The sequence below is a fragment of the Dromaius novaehollandiae genome, chromosome Z (assembly GCF_036370855.1).
Source record: "Dromaius novaehollandiae isolate bDroNov1 chromosome Z, bDroNov1.hap1, whole genome shotgun sequence".
Taxonomy (NCBI): Eukaryota; Metazoa; Chordata; class Aves; order Casuariiformes; family Dromaiidae; genus Dromaius; species Dromaius novaehollandiae.
The window spans coordinates 67,382,313-67,407,576 of NC_088132.1; the positions used below are offsets into that span (position 1 = coordinate 67,382,313).

Below are 25,264 nucleotides of genomic sequence, written 5' to 3' on the forward strand. Positions count from 1 at the left end.
TGAAGATGCAGATAACCTTTCTGAAATATTTCCTTCAGTTAAATTGTCCTGAATTGTGAAGTGATTTCGAATTAATATTGCTATTATTTAACAGGCTGTATTTTGATAAAAATATAATAATTTGCACAGTAACTTTGCAACTATTAAAAGGTAGGATAAACAGAATTCATCTTCTTTAAAAAGGGATAAAAATTTTTAGTCATGAATATAAAGTACTTCTAAAAGGTAAAAATCACTGTAAGAATTACAAAATTAGACAGTGGATAAAAGACCATTATTTATATGAGATATTTTGGTTTTTTTCATGAATATTTCAGACTTATTAGTGCATTTTCACTGAATTTTAGCATGCAGCGTTGATTAGCCTTCCAGTATAAGAAACTGGACTTCCACTTTTACTGGATAGCTCCCTGACACAGGTGTATTAATGAGAACCGGACATGAATTTTAGTCCAAATTAAATTCATCTGGTAATCCTAATAAAAAAAAGATTTTCATTTAGGTGAAGGTGTCTGAATATTCATATTTGGATAAAAGTAATCATTTTTTTTACTTATAGCAATTGACCGATATGAAAATCATGTTCCTGTGATTGTAAATTATCTTTGTGAAATGGAATAGGTGTCTGTGTGTTAGAGTAGCAGCAAGGCTGGTTTCCAGAAGCTGATTGAACATTTGTGTGCACGGCCCATGACAGTTAGCTGATTTTTTTGTTAATTTTCTGTTGAATACCATGAATCATCTTAGAATTGAGTCAAAAGCCTTTCAGAAAATGTTAAATTGAAAGCCTAATCAGTGGCATTTAGCTCGTACACTGAAATGGAGAGCTTAGAAAAGTGAATCGGGCTCAGTTAGTGTTTGAATTGGGCTGTAGAGTTACTAATCCCATTTTAGAATAATATTCTGAAGCAACTCCTAGTGATCTGGCCACAGGCCCTGTCACTCTGCAGTAGCCTTTGCAAGGTGATTTGCACCAGTGTTTGTAGAAGCACTTTGAGAAAGAAGTCTTGTGCTTATCACATGGACTTAAACTGTAGATGCTGAAGAGAGGAGATTAAGGAGAAAGAGAAGGTAAATGCTGCGGATGAAGAAACAGAGCAACCTTGGTCTTGGTCCCCTATATGCTTAGCAGTGCCCCAGTTTATGAAAATGAGTTTGCAAGAGCCTGTGTTCTGAATCTGGCTATAATACTCTTCTGAACCAACAGAGGATCAGAGGAGATTGCCACATGAAAGTATTTTACATAACTGTCAGCCTGTTGTTACTGTCCAAACGACTGCTCAGCTCATCCTTTTCATCCGCTACCCTTCTTAACAGGAATGCATATAAAAAATAAGCCATTTGCAATATCCAGACACCACAAGAACTTGTTACACTGTGTACCAAAGCAGCTTTGCTCATGCAAACCATAGGGACACAGGGTGTAAAAAGGAGGGCAGATGCATCTGATACATCTGAAATGGGAAGTAATAGCTACTGCTGGATGTAGCTGGGAGAGGAGTAGGGAGGAAGGACGAGCATATGGGGAGAAAAAACCTGAGAAAGAAAATGCCCAAAATGTTGCAGCTGAAAAGAGAAGAAACAAGTTACACATCTAATAACTGCTGATTGAAAAGGTTCAGTTTATCAAAGCATAAAAAAATTCTAATTCTCTCTAGAGAACTGTGCATCAGAGTCTGAGGGGAGCTTCCTGACCAGAGTAGCTAAGGATATGTCTAAACAGCATTGTCAGCACCGGCCAAAGCAGGCGTACTGGACAGATGCAGGAAATGCTGCACAGTGGAACAATAACAACCCAGAGGAGGATGTCTGTGTTCAAATCCAGACTAGCCACACCTTTTTTGGCTAATTAAGATATGCAAAGTCTGAAGCTGAGATATCATTTAAGAAGCTGTGACTTACAAATTGAAGTTACTACTTACAGCCCTCCGCTGTAACCCCGTAAACGTATATAAACACTCCAGCATGGGAAGGTCAGGCAGGTGGAGGTTTCAGACCTAAACAGTTTTTTTCATTTTCCACATCTCCTGTGAAATGGAAGCACTCAGCACCTATTGCTTGGAGATATTAAGTGTTGGATATTGGGCATGCCCCAGAGCATGGGCTTCCCAGGGACCCTGGATCTGGGGGAGATTCAGGAGGGGTCCCTAGAAAGGTAGGCTTGCCCTGAGAAGTCACATAAGGTGCCACAAATATCCAACTTTGTATTTGGAATATGTTTATCACTTTACAGTATTTTAAACTTTTAGGATTGACAGCATTGTATCAATTCCGACACCCTGGTGTTGTTGAAAAGCTGGAGGTTAGTGTGAAAGTCAAGATTTAACAAGAGCCAAAGCAGTGTTAGCAGAATTTGGGAGAGGCTTAAATGGAGACTGTCAGGAGAGTGAGAGCCTGGAAAATAGGAAGTTGCAGTAATAAAGAGGAGAAGTAGTTTGAGGTTTGAGAGCTGAGATGCTGAGGAACATTTAAATTCTCTGGCCTGATCTTTGTTCTTAATTAAAAAACACCCTTCCCTATGGATCGGAGTGCTTTAGCAGTCTCACATGAAACTAGCTAAACCTTACAATTGCGTAGAAATTCTCCTCAGAAAGAATGCGCCTGGCTAACCATTAATGGAATTGATTAATCAAATTACATTTCACCTCTGCTTTAGATTCTCAGTTGATTTTGAGGGAAGTGCAGGGTGGTGCCTCCAGATAGCCCTCCAGATAGATAATCTGGGCTTGGCTACCATCAGTCCCTTTCCTCATCTGGGCACACTGGGTTCTCCTCTGTGGAGGAAAGGAGTAAGTACAAAGCAGCAGCCACAGAGACATGGTTTGTTCCTTGGTATTGCTGGGGAAGAGCATCCTTTAACCTTTGTGTGCGTTCACAAATCTACTCTTAAACTTTGTATACAGGAGCATTTTTGGCCCAGCACTATGTAGGATGCTGATTTTCATCCCAACATTATTTGTCACGCTGTTAATTAAGGGATATGATCATCCTGCAAATCTATTCCATTTTCAAGTATAAATTTGAAAGTAATTTCTGATATGATTCTTTTTGCTTGGCCTTCCCGGTTCTCGCCCCACGTTTTGATGGAATATACAAAGTAGGCACCAGTGAAAACTGCCTTGAATAAGGCAGAAATGCTGACTGGTCTACACTCTGTCAAATCTTCAGTCAAGATACTGAAAAATGATATCCCCTAATTATTGGAATAGCAAAGTAGATGATAAATATATTCAGAAAAATGTGTGATTTGAGTCTGATTATGTGCTTTTAAACACTTGCAATAATGACCACAAAGAAAATCTTTTAAAGAGATTGTCATAAATTATGTATTGAATAGACATGGATAAGTGGAAGGGTTGTTTCATAAAGATTTAGGAGGGTCCATTTTCCTTTGCGTTTTACTAGCATTTAAAAACCAATAACTTTAATTCTTCAATGCCCTTCCTTGCATACCCTGTCCTCCTATGGCATGCTTGCCTGGGTTTTTATAGAAAGGACAAGAATTGGGCAATGGCATACACGATAGTGACTTTCACTACATTGTTTGGTTATATAGTTATTTCTACATCAGTGAAATGGTGTAAACCATAGGTACCAGCAGAGAATTCCAGGTTTTTAATACCCTATACCTGCTTTTCTTGGTACAGCATTTCCACATCTTGTTATTTCAAGCAGATACAGCAATATTAAGTTTTCCTGAAGATCTTTGTGAATTTCTGATGACTTCTTTCACTTTTCTCCCCTGTTTTCTAAAGTGGCTCCCACTTCCCTGGTATTAACAATGGGATTGGTGCTACCATCAGCAAAGCAGTAAATATGTCTTTTCTCTTTATAAAAAAGAGGAAATGGAACCTTTCCCACTGACTGACACAGTTTTCAGCTGAGGTGAAACAAGGTGGCCACCTTGAAATGCAAAAATGAAAATTATAACCTTCACTTTTAGCTGCTTGTGTTGGACAGGCAGAGACTTGTTAAAAATGTGTACGGGAGGGTCAGGAGAGAGTCGATGGTCATGAGAAAGTGAGCTGTGTTAACACCTAGGAGAAATAGATAGGGGAGGTCAGAAAAGACTGGGGAGCAGGATGGGGTCAAGAGAGAGATGAGGACTGTGTGGGCAGAAGTCAAGTTGTGAGGGATGCAAAGAAATTAGGGACAGAGAAAGCAAGAGTGCAGGGCAATGTGGTGGGCATGAGGTTGATGCGAAAGAGAAGAAAACACAAGGAGCAATAGAGTGTGTGAGCAGTACTGAAGCATCCAGACGACAGAAAGTTGGACATCTGCTTGTCACTTAAGGAGGGAGCAGGAGGGTGCTTACACCTCCCCTTTCAAATGGCAGACAGGGAGACCTGACTACGTGTGTGTTTGTTACTAAGTTGAGTTGTAAAGCTGAGATGAACACGCTTGAATTCAGTGCTCCTGTGAAGGAGGAGGAGAATCAGGAGGCAGGTAAAAAGCTGTAGGCAATTGTATTTTGAGGGTGTTATGACTGCTAAATTATTTGTTTTTGCCATCTGGTCCGTGGTTATGAATATCTGGAGTTTACAATACTCAAAATTAAGTACATAGCAGTGCAGAATGAGACCCAAAATCTTTTTGTTTTGTCTGTTTCAATACATATTTCTCTTCCTCCTCTTTAATACTTCAGTATTTCAAACTCCTTAATGTTATAACCATGGTAGAAAATGGTAGCGAGGAAATTGCTGGGTTTTGGTCTTATCGAAACTTTTTCTCTGAATGCCAGATGATTGTTTCAGAAATTACTAAAAGACCTTTTTATATTAGGAAGAGTGACTGGACAGATTGTTTATTTGTTCCTCACTAGACAAATATCAGATTGATAAAAGGCAAAGGTTTTGAAGTCTTTACAGATGAAGCACAAGAATATGAGTCATTTACTTATAGAGAAGCATACAGTACTTAATTTACTGTGGTTTTACAGAGCAGAAATAATATTTGAATATATTTAATGAGCCTGATACTAATCTTAATTACATTCATTCGTATAAAGTGGTGTAACACAACTGATACCAGTGAGTTCTTTTTTGCTGGAGTAAATGTTATCAGAATGACTGCATAATAATATTATATATGTTGATGATTCAAAATGTCTCGTGATTAATAGCAACAACAAACATGGGAGAGTGTTATCATACTCACTTACTAAACAGAAGTTTGTTTTAGTAAAATAATTCCTTTCTAACAATTCCTTCCTCTTACTCAGTTGGTTCTACATATGGCTCTGAGGGCTCCTTTAGTCATCAGAATAAGATTTTGTCTTCCTGGCCCATGGACTTTTTTCAGTCAGTAGCGTCAAAATCTCTAACTTAATGTGCCTGCTCAGCTTTTTGCCCAACAAGTATGTAAAATAGCACAGTCTTTTCTCTCTTTATCATACTTCTTTGCTTTTTGTTGTAGGGAATCAAGGCCACAGTTTGGTCTAGTTCAGTAGGAAACACAACCAGTTTCTGAAAATGTGATAAAAACTAGCCTTTCCCTGTAAAACTGTGCTTTGCACAGCTGCTTCTCACTGCCCCGTGAACTGTTCCGCTTGTTTGTGGCTCAAAATGTTCTGTTTCCATCTTCCCTTCCTACCAGACCATGGCTCTGCACGTTCTTCTCCTCTCCCAGAAAGGCCTTTCCCCGGCAGCTTGCCACTGGCCACGCTTCTGCACATTCCTAGCCCCAGCCCTGGAGCCTGCTGGTGTTCACATCACTCCCCTACCGGGAATGCGAGGCTCTTGCTTGGAAAAAAGTGAGAATAGGTGCAGTAGGCCATTCTGTAGCTCGCTGCTTGTTTCCACTGCAAGCTGGCATAAAGGTTAAAGCCATCCCAAAGCTGCTGTAAAGCACGTTGATGAACGGGACTGGTTTCGTGATGTCCCATTCCCCTTCAGCTGCCAGCTCGGTGGAATCAGAGGAAATTATCTGAGCATGCAGCCCTGATCAGCTTAAGCAGGGAGTGAACTGTGTTTTGTGCCTAAATGGTGCATTCGATTGAGGCTGACACTCCTACAAAGAGAAAAAAGGAATAAATCCACCACTTTCCAACCAGTGAGCCTTAACTAGAATTTCCAAAAGGAGGATTTCTGGGAACACCTTCAGGTCTCTGTTGTCACTGCGTTTGCTTTCTTGCCAGTGGATAGATGTCTGACTATTCACTTCTCATCCCACTCTTCCTGAAGTCTCTGGCAAAATTCCCCTCAACCCCAAAGGACATAAGATAAGGCTTGTGTCCCTACAATCTTTTCCATTCTCCATCTGTTTTCCCACTTGTGTTTATACAGGATTTCCTGGTGTTATGCCACTTGGAGTAGCTTAATAAATGAATCTGTAGATTAACTAAAACCCACATTGCTAAGAAAGATTTTTTTCTAAGAGCTTCCACAGAAGTTGAACATGAGGAAGTACATGTGATTTTTTAAAACTTTTTTTATGATGCTTGCATGAGAGTTGCTGAATGTGAATTTGAATATGTAATGATTCACTTGCATTCTAATAGGAGAAAATACATGTTTTATTTTATTCATTCCGAAGCAGACATCATTAACTCTGCTGAATATCATTGTTCATGTAGCAAAATTATGTATAAAGCAGATATTCATCCCCAGTTCCTAGAATCTGGAGATATTGTAGCATCTTGTCTTTTTCTGATTATTTATTATAACACTGGTATGTGCATGTAGTTCATGGAATAGTTTGGATTTTTAAATATTTTATTTTGCTTGAATTATTGAATACTGTTTTAACAGTTATCCTTCCATACTTGAAATTCAAATAAATTGTATCTTGGATTTGCTTCAGCTTGTAGAAGGCCAATTAGGCAGAACTACTTTGACCTACCTATTATTTATGGAGCTTTTCACCATTTCAGAACAGCAACTGTCAGTATACTTTAGACCAGTGCAGTGGAAAATAATACCATGGGAAATGTTGAGTCACTTCAAATTATATTTTGCCACCTTTTTTTTTCTGGGTACACTGTAGGTACTTCCTGTGGCTGAAGTACTTTTAAGCATTTGCATTTGCAGTATAATATTGATTACAGACAGAGAAAATGCTGTTGAAGTGCCCTGTTGCTCACTGCTTTACACCTTGTAATTTATGCCTGGACAATACATGATACAGTTTTGCATTTTGCAAAAACAGTGTATATGGCTACTCATTATCCAAGATGATGATGAATTAAGTCTCTCAGTATTCATACCCCAATCCAGCACCATACTGAAATACATAATTAATTATAAGTGTTTTTTCTGAAGTGTGCTTATTCATAATCTTAATGGCAAGCACACAATTAAATGCTTTATGTCAAAAGGGTGTCATATCTCCATACCAACTCATTCATAAAATAGTTTTCAGATGAACAATATTGGTTTCTAAATCATTGCCATTTTTCTAAAAGTATTGCCTGCATGAGGTCCGAAAAATGAAATATCTTTTTGGCACAGACTAGTTTGCCATTTTGGTGATACAGCTTCCTTAGCATCATTGTGGTATACCATAATTCCTTGTGCTGCATCATGTCATTTTTTTAACATCATAGTTTACATAGAAAATAACATGCAGTCAGAAGAATTTCTTGCTGTTTGGAAAAGTTACTGTTCTAAAAGTCTAAGGAACGTTCTAAAAATTCAGAATGAAAATAACATACTCTGCAATGCCAGAAGGTAGAAGCTGGTTTAGTTTTAAGAGTTCTATTAATTAGCAATAATTAAACTTACATTTAACAATATTAACAATAGTAACAAGTATACTAATAAAAATTTATGCTATCTATATAAAATATACTTCAGCCCAAATTATAATTCTGCAAAGTCATGAATAGTATAAATAACTTTCAATTTGGTCTTTTTGAGTAAGATGCAACCAAAATGTCACATCAGTATACCTTGAAAATCTGAGGTGACAAACACAGATAACCCAGAAGAATATTTTGCAAGTGCCTTCCAATTTTACAAGAAGAGTTCAATCTAAATATTTAAGTCTCCAGAATTCAGAACTGACAGACTCTGATCATTTGTGTAATAATTTAATGAAAAAAATACGAAGTACAATATTTTTACAGTTCATTTAAATTCAACTTTAATAGTTTAATTTGTAACTGTTATTGTTTGCCAAAATCAAGATGACAAGAGCATAATATTGAATACATAAGGAATTCAGTGGCTGTTTTCAACAGGGAATAGGCATCCATCTGAATGAAAGTAGGTACAGATGAATTAAACAAAGTCACTTTTGGCCTTTGATCTAGCCAGTACGATACCTATATCTTTATTTAGGCACTTAATTATTGGAATCTAAGCTTAACATTTTTAAAACATTTTGAAGACACAATGAATACCAGCCAAATTATGAATTTTTCAAGATAATGAATAGAGTATGTTAATCTCTCTTAGAAGAAAAAATCCTTTGGTAAAGTAGAATAGGAATGTATGGATGCAGGAGGTAGCAAATGTTGCTGCCTCTGTTTGCTCTAGTCATGAAACCACAGCTATTTGCAGTATCTTCAGATAGAAAGAATAAAAGGCAAATCAGGATAAAACATAAAGTGGCTCTCTGGGCAGATAAGATGCCACTTTTTATAAAAGTAATTGTATTCTAACCATGTGTATTTGGCTCGCTTTCTTGATGTAAAAGTAATTACAACTAACTACTCTTCTGGAAAAAAAAATTATACTGTCAATCTATATTAAGCAGATTACACTGAAATAAAATGTATCAGTATTTACCTTACAGGAAGTATGAGGACTTAAAAAAAATCCAATTATGTATCAGTCTTGTCAGAAATAACAAAAGTCATTATAGAATGGCTAAAAATGGATGGGCTTATAGCATTCATACCTGCCTTGAAAATTAATTTATGCTCAAAATGTCTTTTTCTGTGTCAAAATTAATCTATATCACATTAGATAATATTTTAAAGGCTTTGTCAAGTTGTTTAAATGAATTTCATACGGTAGTAATGACACCTGTGCTGAGTAAGTCTCAAAACATCCAAATTAGTAGCATGTTATAATGCTGCTTTTCTCAAAGGTGCTACAAAGTAGTGTCTTAAGTCTTATTCAAGGAAATCAACTGATATAAGACTTGTTTGAAGAAACAGGCTTCTCAGAGGTTGGTGGCATAAAAGACAAATTTGGATCAAAATAATGAAACTAGCATACTTTAAGGCTTATTGTCAAACAAAGTAAATATGAAAAGTTGCTCACACATTTACAGTCATTTTTAAACAATAAGAATTCCTCCATAAATCCTATCAAAGTTGTGGTTTTGTTTGGGTTAATGAACATTAGGCAAATTCTTTTCAGAAGAATGATTTTTTTCCTCAGAAAACTGGTGATATTTCCAATGAAATAAATGTAACTCTCTGTCGATTATAAATGCTGCCAGAAAAAATGAGAATAGACACTCTCTAATTACAGCACTTACCATACTAAGTCTTTGATTTATATACAAGGGTTAAGCAAATGAGAGCTTGCGAGAGAGACCTGGAGGGAAAATAGTACTGGAAAGAAATATAGCAAAAGAGCAAATCATCCTCCGCTTGTACGTTAGATCAGAAACATTGATGTGAAATGCCCATAAAGGCTACCTGTCTCCAGCTGCTTCCAGCTCATCTGTTCTGAAGGTTCCTTCGTATCTCAGAGCAGCTTTGGAGACAAAATCTCCTTTTAACACGCAGTGATTGTGTCCAAAGGATAACATTCTGGATGAAAAGGACCAATATAATGCTTTTCGTGGGGAATGCTGATATCCCTTTTCACCTGCCATTTTTTTTCTTGCTGAATACTCTTCTTGAGGGCCAAAAAGAATAAAAAAGCTATTACTTGCTGACTATTACTAAGTAGCATAAGTCATCCTCAAACTTTGAAGCAGGCATTCTCTTCAGTCCCTGTTTCATTCTCTTCCTCTCTTCAGATACATGAAATGGTAAATATGGAACATCTTCATGATGGAGAAATTATCTCAGCTGGTCAGGTTGCTGGCATGGAGGGACAGATGTTTGCAGACACAGTTGTGTTCCTAACTTGCAATGAGGGGAGAATTCCACCAGCCAGTAGCAATAAGTCTCTAGCTTACTGAATGAGATAAAGTTTTGCATTTTTTATTGCTATATTGATAGGGATATAATTCGCCTTTTTGTAATTTTTTTCTACTACAACCTTGCTGATTAGGGCACATTTTCGATTTCTTTTATTTGCCCCATTAAGTTAAATAAAAAAATAGACAATGAACATGCTTAGAGCTCATCTGTCAAGGACTTCAGAGCCATAAATTTCAAATGACTAAAAACAAGCAATAAAAAAGTGAAATAAACCAACCCATTTTCTTTTCTTGATTAGGATGACTATATAAGGGCAACTGCCATCACAAACAGTTAAATGTAAGTTAGACTTAGGTGAAGGGTTCAGAAAGTGACAGGAGACTGAAATTGAGGCTTTAAGGAAATCGTTTTGGATCCTTAATTGTAGTTGGTCATGTTCAGTTCCCCCTCAAAATAGTAACAGCTCAGAGCACTGTATCCAGACCCCCTTTATGAGCTCTCGCCTTGGTTGAGGAGCCCCTCTATCTGCAGGCAGCCTTTGTGACTTACAGACAACTGTTGCTGTCAGGTTTAAAATGAAGACGGTCATGCGGCAGCACATGCTACTGCTCACTCTGACAATCTCAGACTGTCTTGTGTGTAACTCCATATTTAGTGTTTACAGGGGTGGAGAAGGTATAGTTTTTGTATACCTTTCTTTCCTCTCAACTCTTTCGGACAGTCCAGGTTATGAACCTGACTTCAAATGGGAGTAATTGTCTCCCTTCCTCTCTAAATTCTCTCCTTTGCTGCAGTAATGTTCTTGCTGAAGAGTGATGGTATTGTAAGGTTTCTTAAATACAGGACTGAACACATGCATGTATTTAGCCAGGTGTTACCTGAGCCTTTTCATTTCCATTCACTGCATAGATCTGGATTTGGGGGACATCAGTTGCGCTTTTTTCCCGATAATCTTGATTAGTGTGAATGTCAATATTGTTTTACAAAACAAATGCAAAATAAAATCTGCACAGTTATCTGGCACAGTATTTAATCATTATTTTGGAGAAAATAAATCACTGGTATTCATTAATTGGTATAAGCTACATTCTGACTGTAATCAGAAGAGCTGCTGTTAGTCACATTAAGTGTCTATAATAAAGGGCAGCATATCCCTGGGTTTTCCATTTCGTGTGCTAGTGATAATATACTGGAAGATAAAAGGATATGTTAAAAGGTTAGAAAAAAATAGTTAAAGATAGATGTATTTGATGTTTGCCAGAGCTTAAAAAGAAAAAGGAGACAGACATACAGAAGTACATATTAAAGCAATCAAATTTTTATCATATGAAACAGCTTCTCTCTGTTTTCTGTATTAGAATGGTTAAATCAACACAGAACTGGGAAAAAAATCCCTTTTTGAAGAGTGTGGTATGTCAAGAAAATTATTCATTAAATTTTCTTGAATTGATTGAAGTTTATATAGTCCTTTGGTAAAGAAAAAAATCTCTCTCACATTACCTGTTGCAAAGCTGGGATCAAAGTACCCCAGGCTAAAAGTCACAGCCCCTTCCTTTGACCCTTTTGCCATTTTGCTAGTGCCATTTAGCTTGTTTGTGGTCAGTGGACAACTTCAGTAGCTTGAAGGAAGAACTGTTGGTCTTAGCACCATGCCAAAGAGTTGCTGTTATGGAGAGCTCGTTTAGAAAAGCAGAATAACCTAAACCTGGTAATTATGGGAAACTTGCTCTGAAGACATACAGAACTTGATATAAAAAGGCATGAAAGCATGGGTGAATCAAATGAGCCATCATATATCTAAGTTCTGTCCATAATACTTTTGTAGCTTATTGCTTTCTATAAAATAAACAGGAGAAATCTAATCCGCTGTCCTGTTCTCTCAAAATATTCCCAAATGGGTTAGACTGACTGACCCAAACCTTTAGATTGCTTTGATTTTCTGTCTTTTTGCTGCTGCTGGAAGTTGCCAGATGGTCCAAGTAGTTACTTGCCCATTTACACAGCAATGTGTATGCCTGCTACATGATGAAACAACAGTTCCCTGCTGAGGAACTGAAGCAATAGTCAGCTGTCCTCAGCTGGAAGGACACTCTTCATTATATCCTGTAATGTTGAATCTGTGACAGATGATGAGAAACCTGCTATAGCTTTGGAAAGGTACAAAGCTCTTAAGAACCTTCTGGGGTTCACAAATGCATAGAAACTGCTAATTATTTTTGTATTATTTTAATACAGAGAGCACTATTTGACTAACACATTAGTTAAGCAATTTATTTGTTACTACAACAATTAATTGTTGTACTAGGCTGCACCTAGTAAAGTGAACTTTTGATTTAATTCTAGTCTTTGTGTCCTTGCAGAAGAAAGATGTGCATACGATATTAAATCACTGTATTATTTAATATTCTACATATTATTATATACCATCCTAAATTAAGAAATGTGTTCCAGGCAGACAGAACCAGTCTGGTATCCTTTTAAGAACAAGCTATCTACTTATCTCTAACTCTTTCCTGTATCAGCACAATTTATCTGTTTCTGGACACATTTTGTCTGCAAGGCAACTGTATGTTGTCTTTTTTTTTTTTTTTTTTTTTTGAGTTTATTTTCAATCTCTAATCAAATGTGAATGTGACACAGAAAGTTGAGTAATTACATTTGGAGTATAATTTATATGGGAAATGAACTGAGAGTTAATGGATAGATGCCACACTGTCAACTAAGCTGTACTGCTTCCCAGAGAAAAAAAGCTTTTTCATAAATCTCTTACATCCCTAGTTGTTTTCTCTAAGAAAAAGATGTTTAGGGATCACACAGCAACAAGGGGAAAATTAATACCTACAGTGGCATATTGATATATTCAAGAACTGTGAAATTCATCTCGGTTGGTACCAAAACTCTGGCCCATACAAAGGGCCAGCTAATGCTAATTCTTCAAAAGTCATCATATGGGTTATGTCATTCATCCTCATGCAGGTTCTCCCAAATCAGTCTTCCTCTGAATCAGAACCTCCTATCCAGAGTATTCTGTCACACTAATGCAGTAATAAAATGCAATCTATAGGTGTCCCATTTTACATGATAGAGATATGAACAGACTTCTTTGGAAATTCGTGCAATTCCAAAACCTGAACCTAATCTTCCTGCAGAAATACTGCCATGTATGTGTGCAACTGATATGTTGTTGATCAATTTTGATTAGGCAAATAACCTTCCAAGCAGGCTTAGCTTCAAACTTTCATCATTGCACGTGTTACTTCAGTGTCTTTACAGCAGAATGTACTTGGAAATTGAGCCATTTTCCATATTCTTTTGAGAGCTACATTATTCTGCAGAAAAGATCTGATGCCAGCAGAACACAAATTGTGATTTTCACATATAAACTAACTGCATTTGTATAAAATATGGACTGTAGGAACAAATGAATGCTTTTAACATTGTTTAGTGCTTGCAGATAGGCATTTCTGATTAACACAGTGATTGACATTTGTTTTAGAATGTTCCAGGGAACAGTTGTCCAAAGAGATTATATAATTAAAGTAAAACATGCATAGGAGTTGACTTACAGGTTCATTGCAGTCTCATACATAATTACTAATTGGAATTGAAGACATTCTTAGATTTGGAAAGGAAAGATAAAAGTGTTTTACACTTTCAAAGTGTCAGCATGAAGGCAATTCACCATGCCAACCACAGATGGGAATATTAGTGAGTAATATGCTATAGCCACTTTATTTTTTGTGCTAATAAAGGACATTTGTCCAAGCTGTTTGAAAATAATTCATGGTCTTTGTGTTTCACTGCACACTCCTGTGCCATTGTTTGTATTTCCTAGTCCATTTAAATCAATTGTACGTCAAGGAGAGTGTAATTGTTGAGGGCACCTGGTGTACTTGATGCCATTAAGACTTATTTTAAATATATCTTGGATATTTTCATTACTCTATTCCCTTCATAAAATCTATTGCTTATTTATTTGTTTTAAAAAAAGATTTTGGTTTACCTAAAAGAACACAAGCATCATTGCTCTCCAGTCCAAGTAAATGAGATTTTATATATTATCTGTTTTATTATGCTTGAGAGTTTCTCCTAAGCAAATAACTAATAAGATGACATGAACTCAAATGCAGGGCATAATTAACAAGCACGCTAGCACTAAACTGTTCTAAACAAGCACAGAGTACAAATGTGATATCATTGATATGTATATGAAAGCAATATAGATGATGTATCAGTGACTATAATAAAACTTAAATCCATCAAGAAACATTGCTGGAAATGCATTTCATGGATTTTCGTCTCATGGTGACTGCATGGACTTTAAAATAGGTATTAGAAGCCTTCCTAAAAGACATTCTTCAATCAGAAGTTGTGAGTTGACATAGGATTCTCAGAACAGTGAATCTTTCAAGTCCCATTACTTGAAAAGAATAACGGAAGAGGAACAAAGGGGACAAAATAATGATATTTATTGCAGTAGCATCCACAAATTCCACTGTCCCATGTTCAAATCCAAAATCATTTCCTATGGCTTCATTCCAGTCTTGTTGTTCCTGAAGCTGTCTAAAATACAGTGATCCTAGAACAATAGTGATGAAACCAGTAGTTTCCCCATTGTTTTTTTGTGTGCAATGTTTTTTAAACTCAAATACTTTTATTTGCTGAGTACAGCAAAAGACCTCCATATGTCTTTAGCGTATGCCTGCAGCTATTTTAAATGAAAAAAGCTGAAAATCAAGAGGTCATTATTAGTCACACAGATTTTCCAGCTAGTTATCCATAAATTCAACCATGAATTGTAAAACTTTATTCTGCATGAGAGATAAAGAATGTCTTAGGAAATGGAGCAGACATTTGCTGCATTTAACTGCTTTCTTTGGGCAAAATGTTCTTTTCCCTCCTGTAACTAGAATACAGTGCTTTAAATCAAAGGAGCAGGGGTCAGTCTGATTTAGGGAATGGAGGAGGAAAATACCAACTTCTGTTTGACCTGGCTGGTTCTTTACAGTAAACTGTCTGTAGCTGTTTCATGGGAATCAGGTTTTGTGGGGTACGGTAGATCAAGACTCTAATAGTAGCCACTAGTCTTTATAACTTCTTCCCAAAGCTGTAGGTGTTTCTAAGTATATTGTAGGTTAGTACCAGTCCCCCATTAATGTACTTAGGTTATCCACTATTATTTAAGCATCTAATCCTCCAAGCCTTCAGAGCAGGGCGGCTTGTGGGCAGGAAATTATCAAACCTGCACTCTAGTACACAAGGTAGGGTGAAATCTACTCTTCCCATTGCAGCTGGAAGAACCTACACTTCCTGGGGAGATGAATGCATGTTAGATTATGCACAGAATGCATATATGTTCTGTGTAGCTTTCTTCAAAACTCATAGAAGCTAACTGGAATATTTCTTTAGATTTGGAGCTGCAGCTTTGATATGCAAAATCTGCAGAGTTTTAACAAAGATACTTTCTAGATAAAATTCTTCATCAAAAAATATGAGACCAAAAATTGTCAGGGTTCTTTAGATTCTAGATTAATAAAAATATACTTTCTTAAGAACATACAAAGAAGAAAGAACTATACTAACACTTTACATTTGAAGTAAAGCCTGCAGAATTCCTTATTTTGCTAATTATGAATATTTGTATTTCCACACTTCCTGGAGAATTACTGTTTCTGACAGATATACAGGCAGGATAGGAGACAGTTTCCTAGCCCACTCCTAGTACCTAAAGAGCTGTGAGCAAACATAAACTCACTGCTCTTAACCACTAGAACTGAATAGGGAAACTATTTCCCACTCTGCCCTAGAATTCTTGTATCTCAGTGTGTTCTCATTCCCAAACCTGAAAATGGGATTGACACAAACATTTCTTTTTGCATTGGACTTTTAATTTTCTTTTGTAATTTAATATAAAATTACTTAAATGTTTAAATAAAATACCTATTTTGATCCAAAAGAAAACATTTTATTTTGCTTTTTAGGGAGTAAGGATGGATAGACAATTTGAACAAAGTTTCCAAATTGTTTTTAATTGTGAAGTCTCCTGCAAACAGCTTCACCTTTAGCTAACTGGAATATCTGATGAAATATATTTCTAACTGACTTTACCTTATATAACCTTTTGTTGAACATTGTTATTTTAGGAAATAGTAAACCTCACTTAACTTTTCTAATGTAAATTTTCATTGAAAAGAGGGGTGAAGGTGAGGAAAAGGATCCTGTATTTCAAAGGTTGTGTATCAGCAATACTCTTGAGTTTGTCAACTTTACAGACATGAGAGGACTAATAATTATATAACCTGTCTGAATACTGAACACTTTAACTGGAAAACTTCCCTGAGAGGAATTCATGCATCTCTCTCATTCCACCCTAAATGTTTTATTATAAGCTTATCATGCTGACTTTGGACTTTATCCAGTAACTCTCTTTGTGTGGGTTCAAGAATCATCAATTGTAAGGCTGGGGCAGGTTTTGGGGGACTCTGTGTACGGCCCTGGTAACCTGTGTTCCACAATGATGAATTCCAGTTGGAAGCACTTGCAGAGAAAGTCTACTAGACTGGTCAAATGGGGTTTATCCTAACAGAGGTTAAAGGAGTTGCATTGTTTAGCCAAATGAGAAAAAAAGTCTAAAATGATAAGCTTACTCTCCAGAAATACCTAGGGCATAAAAAGCAAGGAGAGAAGGCGCTCCCATGCTGAATGTATTTTTTCTTAGAATAGTTCTTATATTCAAATATCATTTTATGATGTGTTAGATTAGTTTAGTAACTCTGGTGAACAATGAAAGGAATTGGTCTTTTATGTCAGCTGAATATTTCCAGCAAGATCAAGAAAATCACTTGGGTTAATTGGGTCAGCAAACCATGTTTGGCAGCTGATAGATTATTTCTTACAACTTAAAGAAAAAAAATTTTTTTTAAGTTTGATAAAATCAGCGTCTAGACTGAGAAAAACTATAAGCAGGTCTCTTAGAGTAGACTGGTTATTTTTTCAGAGCAGCAAAAATAAAATCAAGTACCTTCAGAATTGTCCCTGCAACGTTGCCTAAACAGCAATAGAAAAATTGCCGCTGAGTACTGAATTATTATTTGTTAGCACTGAGTCACTTCCTAGCTGTTACATTTCACATGGTTCACTAACTTCTTTGTTTCCTGTGTGTGCTGAATTTTTGTCTCCCCAGAGATTTGCCTTTTGACCAAGGGCCGTCGAACTGCCAGCGTACGAGCTGACACATACTGTCGCCTGTACTCCCTCTCCGTGGACAACTTCAATGAGGTTCTGGAAGAGTACCCCATGATGAGAAGGGCCTTTGAGACAGTGGCAATTGATAGACTGGACAGGATAGGTATTATTTTTTTCTGTACTTGGAATTCTTAAAACCTTTTTTCTTTTCCTTAAGTTGAAAGATAAAATGCCCAGATTAAACCCATCTTAAAAATTTCAGTTGTGTTACACTAAAGTAAAAGTTTTGTTGATCTATAAATAAGATGTATCCAAAGAAGAAATTCTGCAAGATCACTTTTAAATAATATAAAACTTTGAATTTTAGAAAGCTCTCATATTCCTCAGACATTTATTATTTTATACACTCATAGACCTCAGAGGTTTATTTTGTATACTTTAATAATGATTAATATTATTTATTAATATTGTATATTTCTTTTGCTAGCTCATAGGGTTTATGCAGTTTAGTGAGAAGTAGATGACATTTTCCTACACAAATAGTTTACAGATGATGTCTGTAATGCTGGGAAGAGGTGATGTTTCTCAGCACTCACAAAACCCATGTTTGTTGAAGTGAATTAATCCTTTGCAGCAGGACTCTCATTTTATTCACAACATGGGCAGTGTTAGCATTGATGACTGCACACTGGAGCTGCTCAGATCTGCTTACAATCAGAAAAGCGGGCCAAAGATATCCAAGTGAACCACAGAACCACAGATAGGGGATTATCAAATCAGGGTGTATAGAGGTTGCTTTTGTGCAACGAGGCGTTCTGGATCTCTCTAACAGGACATACTAGATAAAATACATGAGCTTTGGTAGGCAGAAGTGCACCCTGGTCATAATTATTGATACTGGTTTTAAAATGCACCTATGCAGAAGAAGTCGTTCATGCTGTATGATGCTGATTCCTCAATTTCACAAGTAAATTCCAGTATGAGATTTTAACAGCAGTTCCCCAACAGAGCAATGCAACACTACATGTATTAGCCTGAGCAACACCTCCTCTCACACACGCATACACACAAGCATAGATACATTAGTGTAGCAGCCAAAAGAATAAAGTCATGGCAGATTTTGTCTACACTGCTAATGGACTGTCTTGTGATCCTCACTGCTAACTTAAGGATTTCCCCACATCACTGTCTTTCAATACAAATACGTTTGCAGTTTCTTCAAAGTGAATGTGTAAAGAATTGCATGACACCACTATTGCGGTCTCTGCTAAGCAGAAAAAGTAGCGTTCGTAGAAAACATATTGGTGTTTTATTTAACATAGAAAGAATAAAGTAATCAAATATGTATATATAGATTTCTGTTATTTAATAGATTTATGTCAGTATTTTGCAGATTGTGAATACCCAGTGCACCAAGTTTTCTAATCAAGACTATTCAAACTCTTATAATTTGTCTGTCAAAACTCTCTGGAAATATAGACCAATCCTAAGAAATATGCACTTAAAAAAATATCAGTAGTCAAGTCCAGTCTACTCTTGGAGCAGTAATCCAATCTGAAGTGCTGTGGTTACAATAAGAAATCTACACAGGACAAAAGAATAAGATGTAAACTGTCTTATCTAAAAAAAGGACCAATTCAGTGGAATTGTATTCCTGTGCGTCTGATGACACAGAATAGTGTCTGCACCTTGCAGATACTAAGAGTCATCCAGCAAACACCATCCTTTCAGAAAACATCAGCATACAACTTACAGCAATCTTTATTGTGCAACCAGGTATCACGTTAGCAGTGAATTCATATTAGTTTGCCAGCACTTAAAAAGATGATTTCTTGCAAGCTAGTGGTCATTGGTTACTAATGTCTAATATTTAGTTCCAGGGAATGTGCTAAATGGCAGATGTATTTATAACTTCTGTAACAGCTTAGTGTGCAGGGAATTAGGACGGTTTTGTAATGAGAGAGAAAGATGTTACACATGCAGAGCCTGGTCGCTTTTTCCACCCTGTTGTTCAGTAAATTACCATGGTTACATTTTCAGAATAATTGTAGTAATAGCAGTGCACTATAAGTGAAGAGGCACAGAAAGTTCGGGTATCTTTGAACAAAATGGTGTTATTAATGCGTGCAGTTGTGGTGCAGAGAGAGCGGGAACGAGGTGTGCATAAAGGGCAGCGGGTGAGAGCTGCATATGCAGCACGCAGTCCCCCGGCGAGGCTCAGCATCGCTCTGCAGCAGGGAATGGGCTCTTCGATCCCAGGCACCTGGGATGACTGGTGCCACCAGCCTGCCCGAGCGAGCTCATTGCCAGGCTGGGTTATGCTCTGTGCCCCCTGCTCGGCTTGGTGTTTTCCCAGGCTTTTAAGCTGCCGCCATACCCCTCAGTAATAGGAGTTAAGATGCAAACGCAGAGTGAGGATCTGCCCCTGCGTTTCAGGCTTGCTAACTCTTCTGCTTCTTTGTAAAGGGAAGAAGAACTCAATCCTCCTGCAGAAGTTCCAGAAAGATCTCAATACCGGTGTTTTCAACAATCAGGAGAACGAGATCTTGAAGCAGATAGTGAAGCACGACAGGGAGATGGTGCAGACTATCGCCCCGGTTAGCTTGCAGCAGCTGCCAGCGCTGAATGCGAGCACCTCCACCGCGGCGTCGGCATCGCGCATCAGGACGCAGTCTCCTCCCGTTTATACCGCCACCAGCCTCTCCCACGGAAACCTGCACTCCCCCTCGCCGAGCACGCAGACCCCCCAGCAAGCCGTCATCCTCTCGCCGTGCTCCTACACCACGGCCGTCTGCAGCCCCCCCGTACAGAGCCCGCTGGCAGCTCGAACTTTCCAGTACGCCTCCCCGACGGCCTCGCAGCTCTCCCTCATGCAGCAGCAGCAGCAGCAGCAGCAGCAGCAGCAGCAGCAGCCGCCGCCGCCCAGCTCGTCGCAGAAGAGCGAGGTCCACAAGAGCACGCAGGCCCTGCACAACACTAACCTGACGCGAGAGGTGCGGCCCCTCTCCGCCTCGCAGCCTTCGCTGCCCCACGAGATTTCCACTCTGATCGCGAGGCCTCACCCCACCGTGGGGGAGTCGCTGGCCTCGCTCCCGCAGCCCGCCCCGGGCGCCCCCGTGCCCCCGGCCGCCCGAGGCACCGTGCCCCAGCGGGTCGCGCTCTTCCGACAGATGTCGTCGGGCGCCATCCCCCCGAACCGGGGGGCCGCGCCGCCCCCGGCCCCTCTGCAGAGGGATTCTTCCGCAGTCTTAAGCACAGATCCCGAGGGAGACAAACCACGATTTGCGTCAAACTTATGATCCCTGGTAACTGTGAGAAACAGACTTTGTAATAGACTGAGAATCATCCCAGGAACTGTTTTAGCCTATTTCCTAATGTACCCCAGCAGTCTACTACGAAAAACATACTTTAGACAGCTTTGCCCTACTTAACGAATGTAAAAATTATATATATATATATAAAATATATATATCCAAAAAAAGGAGTTAAGAAAACCTATTTGAATTCATGTCTTCCTTTCTCATAACCATTAAAGGAGTCTAAATTCTGCTGTGATATTATTTATTTTTAATGTGTCAACTTTAAAATGAGTCGAACAGATTTCTCTATTTATGAAAAGGTTTCCTTTTTTCGTGGGAAAATTGTCAACACAGTAACAAGCTTCAAACAAGTACAAAAAGCAAAAAAATCGATCTAACTAAAACAGCACCGACTGAGTAATATTCTGAAACCTTCATTCCTTCATTTATTCATACACATTGTTAGTAATTTCTTGTGAAGAGTTCATTTCCCATTTCATTTCATATTTTAGTGCTTTCCATTTGGGATTAGATTGAAAAATAAATATACTGCAAACATCTGCAGTCAAAAGGCTGGCACTAGCACTCCTCTGGATAGATTGTAATCTCAAAACATGTAAACCATTCTGTTGTTTCAGAAAATGGGTGGACTTCAATCTTCACATTGCTAAAGACTTTTACAAAGACTATAAATAATTGCCATTGTAAATAACTTTTTAGACCCAAACAAAAATAGCTGCTGTGTGGTGTACCATTGCCAGGTCTTTGTTTAGGAATTTAGGTTCAGCTCTTCACTTCAAAATTTACAGTTTTAAAATTTGTTGAAGCTAAGTGCAACACAACTGTTAAATTGTAATGCAATGGCTTAAAACCTACAATGTTACTTTTACATGCAATGTTTTATGCAAAATTGTACGCTTGATCCTGCAAACCGCTTGTACTTCACCAATACCATCACTTTTCTTCTCCTTGCCCTAAATAGCATCTGAAAATATTCCATGCATGCTTTGAAAAAAAAAGACTATAAAAATAGGTTCAGTCAGCCATTGTAGGAAAAGGCTTTATGGTATCTTAGAAAATAATAAACATTAATTAATTGTGTCTACCTTAAAATTCCTATAATGCTGACTTTGAATCTCTGGTTTAAGTCTAGAAGTGAGGTTTTTCATTTAAAGGATTATTTGTAAACCACAGCTTGATTTAGGCTTTCAGGTGCTTTCTGTGTCTTCACTGTAGTTTTGTAGTTGACTGTGGTGTTAATTTAAAAAAAATAAATATAATATAGCATCAAAGTCTGTCTGGAAATGCACGATTTGCTCTGTGTATATTGTAATTAAATGGATAGTATATCCTAAGGCATGTAGTGTCAAACATAGCCCATAGATATGAGGTTTATTATTTTTTATGTCTTCAAAACAGAAAGAAAATGGTGACAGAAAGCAGGGTTAAAGCATACCGTTTTGTGAACTTTTTATTTTGTTTGCTCAAATCTTCACGTTATCTTATCCACAAAAGAAGTCCTTTCATAATCATTTGTGCCTGATTTGTGACATTAAATAGAGATTGAAACTAAGCGTGTCATAATTTAACTCATTGAAACATCAGCATTATGGCTATGATGCAAGCATTTATTCTGTTCTTTAACACCGAACTGACTCATGCTAGGGAAATAAATGCAAAAGAGTTCTTCTTTTCCCATTAATGCTGAGTTTAATGATGCATGGAAAAATTAAACAACATCACGAACTACGTATTGCAGTGAATCCAGATGTACTTGAGAGCCAAGTAAATATTCTAAAGCTAACAGAGCTTGAACCCATGCTGCCTGTTACACCTTTTACTAAAGTGGTACATCAAATAAAAATTTTAAAAAATATTTCACCAGTTTTTGCTGACTTCCACTCACCAGTACAAATCAATGTAATTAACCCATTAACATGCTGCTGCCATCAATCCGAGTGGCCCAGAGTAGTATATGAGGAAGCGATTGTTTAAAAATGTTCAGAACATTATGGATACGCTGCAAGACCATTTATTTATCAGTAAAATACCCCTTATTTTGTTTTAATACTAACAAATTCTGTCAGTTAATTAAGATCATATTCTGATCTTTCAAACTGTTTAAGGTTTACATTTGATAGGAGCAATGGGGTTAGTAGCAAAATATTTTTATATATATTTTTATTTTATTTTAAGCACTATAAAGAAATATTAACTCACATGGTCTTTCAGTGAAACCATAAATAATTTTTAATGACTTTGTAATAGAGTGGACAATATCTAGGATTTGTATGTTAATTCAACAAAAATGGTACAGGGTATAAAATTATATACGTATATATATATATATGTATGTATGAATGTATATATACTTAGATTAAGAAACAAATGACTCACATTCCTGTAATATAAAGGTCCATTGCTAGATTCAGAACTAACTTATTTTCTCTGTACATAAGTAAGCCCATAAGTATGGAATCTCACATCTGTACAGGATGAAATGTATTAATGAAAAAGGTTGGATCTTACTGCTGCTGGGAAGACTATAGATCTGATTCTTACAATAACTGTATGATCAGGGATGAGTTAGATTTTTTTCTTTTGTCTTTGCTCAAAGCCATAAATAAATATATATAAAAGATTATTAATAAATTGAAGAAAATATATAAAAAATAAAACCATGAATATTTTTTGGTTCCAATATATTTATAACTGAGCAGGTTTTGCCTTACTATGAAAGAAGAACTGTTTCCTTTTGTCTTTTCACTGTTCTTAGACCCAAATTTATATGCACTAGGTATGGGGAGGTGGGGAGAAAACTGCCGGAGTAATTATGTGCACCATAGGAAAAATAGGGCTTAGCAAATTTGAAGATACTATTTGATATACTCCAGTAATTCCTAAGGAATATTTCCTCTGTAGATTAGAGGAATTCATTGTGCTAAAAAACATTATCTCCACAAACCTTGGAATTAATCCACTATCACTAAACCACTAAACTGTAATATTTCATGAATACCAATATTAGAAACTAGAGTTTGCTTATATATAAAATTTAAAATATGCTGGTGGAGAATCCCAAGTAGTTGTTCGTGTAATTTAGGAGAATTGTATATTGTTGTATTTTCATCGACACTTACCTCAGTATATGTGCCAATCCCAAGTGATATACCTCTGAACTGTATAATGTCTACAGTTTATTTCAAGGGAAATTTGTGTAGAATAAGTGTTCATTAATGACACTTTAGGTCATTGTAAATGAAAAAGCTTAATCCATTCAAAACAATAGTAAGTGTTTTTGCATTAACTTCATTAGGAGCAATATATTAAATAATCCTTCATTGATAAACTGTGATTTCAAGCAAGCATGAATAGTTGCGTTTTCAGATTGCAACCTGAAGTGTGTGGTGATATAAATCCAATCCAACTGCAGTCAATGAAATGATTTCCAAAAGGATGAGGATTTTACTGGAAAATTCTTCACTGGCAGCAAAATCCTGTCCTCCATTCTACTGTTGCACAGGTATCAGAATAGATAACAGGATATACTTTGCTTTTTTGGTCCAGTTGTATTATTTCATACATATTTGTGTTCCGAATCAAAAAGTAACTGGGATGTTTTCAAGCAATATTTCATCCTGCTATATATGAAATGTATGATACATATATATATACATATTCACCAATGCATATATAGAAACATGTCTGTTATACGTTTTTAATATCTATTTCTACCTCAGCTGAGCTGCACTTTAATTTTGATTAGGCAATGGCAGCAGAACTGGAACCAATGTGAGTTTTATTTTAAACAGGAAATTTTTATGTCTTGATGCATGTCATTAAGAGTTAAGCTTAATATTTCTTTTTCAAAATTTACTCGCATGAGTTCTTTCACTCAGTTCAGTATGTCTGTCCTTGTGAGTTCTTATTAATTCATAGGTACCATTCAATATAACAAGGTGACATTGTTCAGTAAAGAAAAATGTTTTGCTTTAAAAATAAGATCTGCATTTTTAAACAACTGCATCTCAGCTGCTCTGGGAATATGCAGTTGTTTTAATAATTTCTATTGTTCCAGAGTCCTCTGTTCACACAAAAAATGTTTCAAGATAGGAACAGAAATTGTTTTTACTTATAAACTATGGGTCTAAGCTATACGCATAATCTGGTACAGTGTAGGACACCTTATAACAATTTGATGTGCACAGTTTCTTTGTTTAGCAGATTTGCCTGCCCCTGCATTTTTTTTTTTTTTTTTTTTTTTTTTGAGCAAGGAAGAGTAAGACTATTAAAACTTTCCTAGACCATATCCTTTGAAGGATGTTTTGTAAATCTTCTTGAATCTATACTTTTTTACCAGCAATCAGCATCCAGCTCTCCTTTGCATATTTAGTACTTTGATTAGTGTGGTGGGTCATGCAGTCAGATGGTATAATTTCTGGCCCATGATTACGCTTCCCTCACTCTGTGAATGCAAGCAGTATCTTTAAGAACTTATGATAGCACTGGAATTTTCAGGTCAAGTAAGGGAACCTAAGAAAGAGAAACACGGTGGTAGTAGATAAGCAGCGTATCTAGTTTCCTGAAGTGACTTTAAATCAATCTCTGTGCCTTATATATTTTAAAATACTGCTATGTGCATGTGTCCCAGTTTAAACAAATTACATTTTGTAGGAATGAAAACCACATTTACCAACTCCATTGGGTGATCTAACATGTGCACTGTGACTCAGAT

The 25,264-nt window shown here is 37.0% G+C and overlaps 1 protein-coding gene across 1 annotated transcript in view; it reads left to right on the forward strand.

Annotated features, from left to right (window-relative positions):
* LOC112984010 (potassium/sodium hyperpolarization-activated cyclic nucleotide-gated channel 1) overlaps positions 1-23,125 on the forward strand; it is a 208,519-nt gene extending 185,394 nt beyond the window's left edge. The window contains exons 7-8 of the mRNA XM_064501737.1: positions 17,229-17,393; positions 19,697-23,125. Coding sequence (XP_064357807.1) covers positions 17,229-17,393; positions 19,697-20,529 — 998 coding nt within the window. The 3' untranslated portion in view covers positions 20,530-23,125. The remainder of the gene's footprint in view (positions 1-17,228; positions 17,394-19,696) is intronic.
* Positions 23,126-25,264: the final 2,139 nt, after the last annotated feature.